Source organism: Peromyscus leucopus, chromosome 16_21 (assembly GCF_004664715.2).
Source record: "Peromyscus leucopus breed LL Stock chromosome 16_21, UCI_PerLeu_2.1, whole genome shotgun sequence".
In the NCBI taxonomy this organism is placed as follows: Eukaryota; Metazoa; Chordata; class Mammalia; order Rodentia; family Cricetidae; genus Peromyscus; species Peromyscus leucopus.
The window spans coordinates 54,468,993-54,478,283 of record NC_051084.1 but is presented as its reverse complement, the minus strand read 5'-3'; the positions used below and the strand labels follow the sequence as shown (position 1 = coordinate 54,478,283).

Sequence of the window (9,291 nt, the reverse complement as noted above, 5' to 3'; positions counted from 1 at the left end):
CATCAGAGAGTCTTCATCTAGTGACTGATGGAGGTAGATTCGGAGACCCACAGCCCAACATTTGGCTGTGTTTGGGGAGTCCTGCTAAAGAGAGGGAGGTGGGATTGTAGGAAACAGGGAGGTCAGGAACATCACAATAAAACACTCAGAAACCATGAGCCTGGCCTATGTCAACTCACAGAATCTAAACCAACAACAAGATAACGTGTGTGGGACGACCTAGGCTCTCTGCTTTTATGTGACAGTTGTGTGGTTTGGTCTGTATGTGGGATTTCTGGCAATGGAAGGAGGGGCTGTCCTCTGTGCTTTGACTGCCTCTTGGGAACTTGTTCATCATGCTGGGTTGTCTTGCCCAGCCTGAGTAGATAGGGAGGTACTTGGTCTTATGGCAGCTTGATATGCCAATGTGTTTCTGAAGCCCATGGGAGACCTGACACTTTCTGAGCGATTACTGATGTAAAATAAATAAATTAATTAATTAAAAAAAACCCTCTGTGTTCACATATCACATTTTCTTTTTCCATCCACCCATTGATGAGCTCCCTGGCTGACTCCTAACTTCACAATGATGAGTGATGACATGATGAACATTAGTGTGCATGTGTATCTAATGAATGCTGACTTTGATTCTTCAAGTGTACATGGAGGAACAATAGAGCCGTATCGGAGGACAGTTCCATTTGTTACTGTTTTTAACGAAACACATACTCATACCTAGAGAGGCTTCACTAAGTTAAATTCCCACCAACAGTATCTTAAAAGTTCCCCTTGGGTTCCCATCCCTAGACTCCTCAGCCTTTACCTGCATTTACTGGACTTTTATGTTATTTTTCCTTTGTTATTATATGATAGTCATTTTGATTGGAATCAGATGGAATCTCAACAGAGTTTCAAGTTGTACCACCTCTTGTCCAATAACATTGAATGTTTTTATGTACTATTTACCATTTTTATTTCTCCACTTTAAAAGTATCTGTTCTATTCATTTGACCACTTACTTGCACAACTGTATTATTAACTTATTGGGTGGATATTTTTTTTAATTCCTTATGTTATCTATATGTTATCTTCTGTCAAATGTATTGTTGGTAATAATTTACCCCATCCTATGAATGTGCTGTCTGTTTATTCTGTTGTATCCTTGGCTGAGCAGAAGCTTTTTAAATTCAGCCAGCACTGTGGAGCCATATATGAAATATCAACACTTGGAAGATAGATGTAAAAAGAGCATGAGTTACAGAACTGACCAAGCTACATAGCAAGTGTACCTTAAAGGTCATTTGAAATAGATATTCTCAGAAAATGTGAGGGGGAAGGGGTTAATTTCATGCAACTATATTTGTCAGTCTTGCTATTATTTGCTGGGCTATGTGGGATCTCAATCAGAAGGGTAATGCACGTGCCTTATAGTGGAGTGTTTATCCTAAATTTTCTCAAGTGGCTTCAAAATTCCAGACCTTAATAGCTACATAATTGATTCTCATAAAGCTAATTCTTATACTAGCTGAGAGAGAGATCTAGTTTCATTCCTATATAAGTGGTTATCTAATATTCTCAGCACATGCATGTTTCAGGCAGCTCTACGAGGCAGCAGTAGTAGTTCCTCTTATTTATGGCTCCTCTACTGAAACTGTGTTAGTCCTCATGCCTTTGTTGCAGTATCACGATGGTTTTGTGTGGGTCTCCCTTTTCCTCCAGGGTCATTGGCCAATGGCCTACTGTCATAGCCAAAGTCCAGAATTCCCAACGACCACCATGAGACCAAACATGAATGCAAGAACAAAAGAGTCTTTATTGCAAGTTCTAACTCAGGTCCTCTCTCCATTAAACACAGCAGAGGAACAGGAGGGAGCTTGAATAGTAAGTAGCAGGGTAGGATATTTATTGTAGTTACGGCTGGAGGCTAGGGGATTTCCAAATCCATATAGTCACAGGCTCAGGATTGGTGCTTACTTGGGCCAGGGATGCTTGGCTTAAGCTGATTGGAGGGTTGCAGCTGCAAGGAAATTGGCACATCCTCTGATGGTTATGGCATTCCATCTTTATCAGCAAGAAACTCACATCCTCTGATGGTTTTGGTATTCTACCCATATCAGCAGGAAATGTCTGGAACTTGTTTTACACAGATTCTGATTGGCTGAGTCTGGGGTGAAGGGGCCCTGGCAGTTTTTCTTGGAATTGTTTGTACTAGGACCTGTTGTCCCCTGTCTAGAGACATATCCCAAATAAAGTTTAAATAAAGAAAAGGGAAGCTCTTGCTGAGAAAGGGAGGTCTCCATTTTGCATCAGCTCCACAAGCCGTCTGGACATGGTGAACTCTAACCTTATATGCAGGGTTCTCCAACAGTTTGGTTACTATTTCCCTATATTATGATTTGAAAATAGATGCCATGATTCCTACAGAAACTCTCTTTTGCTCAGGATTGCTTTGACTGGTGAAGAATGTTTCTGCTTCCACATGAATTTTATACAGTTTTTGTCATGTGATGGATCCATTATGTTGAATTCATTGATTATTTTCACTATTCTGTCCAAAATAACATTAACTCTGCTAATCCATAATATCTTTTCATTCCCTCGTGAACTCAACTGTTCTTTCTGTGTCCTATAATTTTTAAAATAAAATTTTTCATTTCCTTTGCTATGTTCATTTATAGGAATTATTTTTAGGTTGTTTTGTGATTTCTTTTTCAACTGTTCATCATCTGTTAGCATAAAGAAAAGATTATATGTTTTGTACCACCCAGCTTTTGAACCACCAACCAGCTCCCAAATATGAAACAGACCGTATAATTAGTTTTGAATACTTGGCCTAGCTTAGGCACATTCATGGCTAACACTTTTAACTTAAATTAACCTTTTTCTCTTTATCTACTTTTTATCTTGGGGCTTATGACATTTCTTACTTCTGTAAACCTTACTTCAATTACTTCTCTATGTCTGCCTGGCTTCTTGCTCCTCGCATATCCCTCATTCTCTCCTTCTTCATTAGTCTTTCACTCATTCTTAGATTTCTCCTTCTCTTTATTTTTCTCTGCACTGTCTGCCAGCCTTAATTAACCCTCTTTTGCCTAGCTACTGGCCATTCAGCTTTACTATTAGACCAATCAGGTATGCTAGGCAGGCAAGGTACAACAGATGCAATACATCTTTCCATAAATAAACACAGAGCCTTACAAATGGAGCATAAACAATAGTAACACAACTATATACAGTTAAAGTAACATTCTGTAGCATAAACAAACTAAACACCTAGATGAAATGATATTCGACAACAATGTTTTATGTTTATTATATACTGTTTCTGTACTGAAAATAATTGAGTCAATAATGACAGACTTTTAAATAAAATAAATTGCAAGCTAAATTTACGATATATAACACATATTATAAAGAATTACCAAGTTGGCTTCATTCCTTGAAAGGATGGTTCAACACATACAAATCATTTTGAATATTATGACACATAAGAAAAATCAAAGAAAAAATCCACTAGATCAACCCAACAGACATGTAAAAATTCCTCAACAAAAATCCATCTACTTTTTATGGTTAAAAAATTCTCAAAGAAAATACCTTTGTATGATAAAAAGCTCTGAAAAAAACTAGAATAGGCAGGAATGGGAATAAGTGGTAAACTATGGTAATGTTTCACGGCCTATTTTAAGTTGTATTTTTTTTCAAATATAATAATCTGTATTTTAAATAATCATTCTGGTTTTTCTTTAAAAAGAAATTACCCACACAAAAAAAACTTGTTTGTGCTATATATTTGATGGTGTGCTTTCTTCTATTTTCTATTTATTGTTTTTTAAAAGTCATTATATTACTTTTCTTAGGTGAAATGAAGTGTGATTGATAATTCATATTCTTATTGTGGTCTCTAATAACTACTATAAGTAAAACTAAATATACTTTTTTTATATCAATACTATTGTTAGCTACATGAGTGACTCACATTTCTAAGTAGTTTAATTCTTTATGCAGTATATCAGCAAATTATAAATTCTAACTATGACAAATTTTCAAGTGTCTTTTTTCTTTTCACATTATCATATTGAATGATATGGTACTCTTTCTTCACCTGCTTTTTTTGGAGACAGTATGCCATGTTTTCAAGACAGGCTTTGAACCTGACATGTAGCTGAGGATAACCTTGAACTACTGATCTTCCAAACCACAAGTGATACTCAGCTGTCTGTTGGCTCTATTTCTGTACTTTAATATGACGAGTTTAAAATAGTTTTTACACCATTGAACATACTTTGTTCTTTCCATTGTGACAATATGACAAGGCAACTTATTCATTCTGATGTGGAATTTGTGGCCCTTAATACTCTTGGGTGCCTTAATTGAGGGCAAAGTGTCTGAAACTAACTGACTGAAATAAAGAAGAAAAAAGGAGCAGTGATTGAGAGTGGGGAATTTATAATAACTATAGTTTACCAAGTTATTACTGGATCTAAATATTCATCATAATATCAGGAGTAACCCAAACTCTATTCCTTCTTATTATCCAAGAGCTATACTCCTCTGAATATGGATATAAAAACTCAAGACATAATTTACATCTCATTCCAAATCTGTTAGTAGCTTCATAATTCAAATTGTGTCTCCCTAAAGGCTATGGTTCAAATGTTGGTATAACTTTTTAATTCAAATTTTGATAATGTCGAAGAAAGAGGCAAAGAAAATATAACAGCTTGACCTCAAAATACTGCTAATTCCTATTTTCTTGGTGATGAGTATAATTATTGTGTGGGCTATAGATGACAGCAGAATTACAGGGGAGATTGGATAAGATGGCTATACCTTAGGAACATGAAAGTATGTTTTCATTGTGTTGCTGTGTGGTGATATATTGTGTACCTGAATAAAATGTGCCTGAAGATCAGAGGACAGAACAAGCCACTAAATTAAACATAGAGGCCAGACAGTGGGGCCACACACCTTTAATCCTTGCACTTGGGAGGCAGAGATCTGTCTGGATCTCTAAGAGTTCAAAGCCACCCTGGACTTCATGAGATTGATTCAATCTAGGAGAGAAACAGAGCCAGACAATGGTGGCACATGCCTTTAATCCAAGGAAGTAATATGGCAGGGCAGAGAACGGTATATAAGGCATGAGAAAACAGGAACTAAAGGCTTTTTCAGCTGGAGCCTTTTTGCCTAAGGAAGCGCATTCGGTCAGAGGCCTATTGGCTGGGGCTTTTCAGGCTGAGGAGTTCTAGAAGCAAGATGTGACAGTGGCTTGTTCTTTTGTCTCTTTGTTCTTTCAGCATTTATAACAATATCTGGCTCTGGGTTTTCTACTAAAAGACCCAAAGAAACTCAAACAACATCTAGTGCCTAAAGTGGAGCATGAACCCATAACCCTAGGATTAAGAGTCCCATGCCCTACTGGACTGAGCTAGCCAGGCACCATGTTTAATGCTGGCAGTCTTGGGTTTCTGCTTCCGCTGCTGCTGTGAGGACAGTGGGCTACTGCAGCTAAGGAAAGAGAAAGATGTGGCAGCTCACGAGAATCGGAGACAGTGTCATCAGTTCGATTTGGGGAAACGTTCCTGAAAAATTGACTAGAATTAAGTGCATAATAGCTTGGAGCTCAGTGAAGACACAGATGTTCTTGTTGAGCAGTTTCTCTGTTTGAGTTGTCATTGGAAGAGTGAGTCCATTTCAAGAGCACTTGGAGCTGGACTTCACCTTGGTGAGGCTTTTTTTTATTCCAAAAAGCCACTTCTGCCTTGAGAATTTATCTGGCATGTCTAACCAGGGAGAAGACTGCTATTTTTAATTCTATTCTACATGCACTAAAGGTGACAGCTGCCCATTCTTTCACTGTAAAGCTACACTAGGAAATGAAACTGCACATTGTGGCAAAAAGGTCATTGTTTTCGATGGGTGTGCAGATTTCGCCACATGGAAATTGATAAAAGACGAAGTGAAATTCCTTGTTATTGGGAAAATCAGCCAATGGGATGTCAAAAACAAAACTTCGCTTTCCATCACAACAGAGGGCATTACAATGATGGACTCTCCCTGTCGCCAAGCAGAACTATGTTACCCACTGGGCCTGAGTTGCAAGAAGAAGTAGAGGCTAGCCAGCTCACAGTTCAAGAGAACAAAATGTCGGTTCAGTCTAATCCCTCCCCTTAGCTGCAGAGTGTAAGGAAAGCAGGAAGTTCTCTTCCTGTCCCCAGGCATCCACCTGCTGTCCTCAATCTTTTAGATGATGATGATGATGAAGATGATGATGGTCAGTTTCTAAGGAGGGCAATGAAAGCAAAACACCTGCCCTGCAATCAACTCCTAAGGTTCATAATGGATTATGAGTGGCTTCACCCAGAGTCAGTTTTAAGCAAGGTGAATGTTTGAATTTTGAAATAAAGACTCTTGAGGAAATTAAATCAAAGAAAATGAAGGGAAAAGATCCAAGAAGCAAGGTGGCTCCTTGGGAGTTTCTAGTGCTTTACATCAGCCTCAGCCCATTCCAGGCCCCAAAAAGGAGAATTGTCAGACTGTGGTGAGGACATTAACTCTATCAAGCAAACAAGAAGAGCCCTTGGTTGGACTGAGGCTTACTGAAAGACAGGGAAACGAAAATTTTCAGTAGGTGGTGACAGTGATTAAATGTCATTAAATTTAATGGGGTGACAGGCCCCTTAAAGCAAAGCCTTGTACAGAGGCTGGAGAAAAATGTAGAAACTCCATAAACTAACACTGATAAAACACCAAAGAAAAAAAAAAGTTATTAAAGCTGGTGAGATCCATGTGAAGACACTGGAAGAAATTCTTCTTGAAAGAGCCAGTCAGAAACATGGAGAATTGCAAAGCAAACCGAAAACAGAAGAACCTTCACGGGCTGATGAGTTTCCATCAAGCATGAAAAGCTCTTCCTCAGTGTGGATCAAAACCTTCTCTGAGGTCCTGGCTGAAAAGAAACATCAACAGCAGGAAATAGAGACAGAAATCCAAAGAGGATACAAGTTGCCCCAAGTTGACAGCAGATACTGACGAGAAAAAGACTGTGAGTCTACCACCTCTTGCTGTCAGCAGAAGACAACCTGAGGAGCCCGCAGGAAGAGCCAGGTTTATTCAGGAGGTGCATATAAAGACGCCAGAGGAAATCAAACTGGAGAAGACCCTGGGGATACAGCGAAGCTCTGAGTGCAGTGCCAGCTCCCCGCCTCAAGCTAAGGGACAACGAGGCAGCTCCACATTGCCAAAAGAGCAGGCACAAAAGAGAAAAAACTCGAGCTCGAAGACAGTGACATTGCTTCTCAGAGCAGTGTGACTAAGACAAGGGCTAGTGGGACTTCAGATGAGACCATAAGCGATACCACAAAAATTGACACTGTCAGACAAAGAGAGAGAGAGAGACAGACAGACAGACAGACAGACAGCAGGAGACTGGAGCCTCACAGAAGGAGAAGCAAGCCTTGACACCTGTCCCGGAGTCTGGGCCTCCTACTATACCAGCGTGGTGGGGAAGCCAGTGTTCACTGCTGTATCAGGCATCAACAGGGCTCCTGGCTAAGCGGCTCCCCATGGAATCGTCTCAAAAGCAGTAGGGAGAAAACTCTGGAATCGGGGACTCAATACTGAATGTGACATGTACAGCACAGACTTTGGGGGAAAAACGAGTAACGCCAAACCCAAAGTAAATGTGAAACCTGTTGCTGGAGAATTTCTCTCCAGCTCCCGCCGCCAAGTCCCAGAGCCCACTTATAAAATAAACACACAGACTCTTACATTATTTAAACTGCTTGGCCATTAGCTCAGGCCTATCATTGTCTAGGTCTTACTCTTATATTTAGCCCCATTTCTATTAATCTTTACTTTGCCACATGGCTCGTGACTTATGGGTACTTTTATATCTTCCTTGTCATGGCGGCAGCTCCAGGCAGTCTCTCCTCTGCCTTCCTGTTTCCTCTTTGCTCCTCTCTGTTAGTCCCGCCTATACTTCCTGCCTGGCCACTGGCCAATCAGTGTTTATTTATACAGAGCGATATCCACAGCAGAAACCAGGTGTGGTCAAGGTTGTTTCATCTCCCAAACTGGCTCCAAAATGTAAGGCAGTGGAGGTGTACCCTGCTGTCATTGGAGCTGTGAAGCCGCTCAGTGCCGGCAGTGTCCTGCAGCAAAGCCCCACCAAGAAAGCAACTGTGGCTGTGGTCCCACTTCTCTCTGAAGATAAGTCCATCGCCAGGGATGACACAAAACCCTAAGGACAGTTTTGGGCTGCCTTCAACCCGGTCTTCTTCAGAACCCTTACTCCCAGAAGGATCTGGTCCTTCCTCATCCCAGGTGGTATCCAAACCTGCCAACTGAGCTCTGCCTTAACAGGAAAGCCTCCACTCTCCATGGAAGATAATTTTGAGAAACTAATAATTTTGAGAATTTCCATGGGAAATTTCAAGAGGCAAATTAGAAGCTGAGATCAACTTGGATCCTGGGAGAGATGAAGATGTCCTTCTGCTTGAGCTCTCAGAGATGATTGACAGCTGAAGCTGAAGCTGAAGGTGATGGTGATGGTGAGGACGCTTTAAAGAAAAACAAAACAAAACAAAACAAAACAAAAACCCTCACCAAAAATAGTTTCATCTATTCTAACATTAATCTCAGATGATAGTTTCTTTAGTCTCAAATTTTACCCAAATAAAAAGTATACCACTGAAGTACCTGTGTGTATCCTGGTTCCTTTGGGGTCAGATCTTTTACATCCCTTGATAACTGTTTGTCCATTTGATGCAATTGTTTAGCATCTTAGAGAACAAAGTTTTGCAATGCCCTTTCTTCTACATGAGACTAAGCTCCAAATGAAATGGTTCAAGAGAACTCAGAGGCTCCTTCAGGTATTTTTCAGTGTGGGTGATCTTCCCCTTTGCTGTGTTATTTGTGTATTGTCTTAATATTATCAGAGTTGAAAATGAAGACAGCGGCTAACCATTGTGGGCCAAATGTACATGCTATCACTAAACAAAAATCCCACTCTGTCTGTGTTAAATTGTGTCTTTTTAAAGCTATTTTGAGATTTGTCTAAGCTTTAAAGAGGGCCTAGCAGCTCCAGAACCCGAGATCAGGGCAGAACTCTGGACCTGGTCCTGTTGTGTTAGCTGTTCCTTAAGCCTCTGAAGAGGAATAGCTGATTTACTATTACTGTGATAGGCTTTAAAGTGCCTCAGAGATCCCCTGAAACTAATTTTCTACCTCCGGGATTCCCTGGCTTCTTTATAGGATATGGTGACATTACTAGAGAAATTCTTTTTTTTTTTTTTTTTTTTAAGTATG

General features: G+C 39.9%; 1 protein-coding gene across 1 annotated transcript; it reads left to right on the top strand.

Annotated features, from left to right (window-relative positions):
* Positions 1-5,761: 5,761 nt before the first annotated feature.
* Positions 5,762-8,508, top strand: LOC114690569 (zinc finger CCCH domain-containing protein 11A). The gene is given in 17 exon segments (XM_037200202.1): positions 5,762-5,861; positions 5,864-6,255; positions 6,258-6,422; positions 6,425-6,587; positions 6,590-6,622; positions 6,658-6,752; positions 6,754-6,959; positions 6,961-7,193; positions 7,196-7,348; positions 7,351-7,449; positions 7,452-7,528; positions 7,530-7,631; positions 7,634-7,666; positions 8,019-8,212; positions 8,214-8,320; positions 8,323-8,405; positions 8,407-8,508. Coding segments are annotated over 17 exon segments (2,337 nt in total).
* Positions 8,509-9,291: the final 783 nt, after the last annotated feature.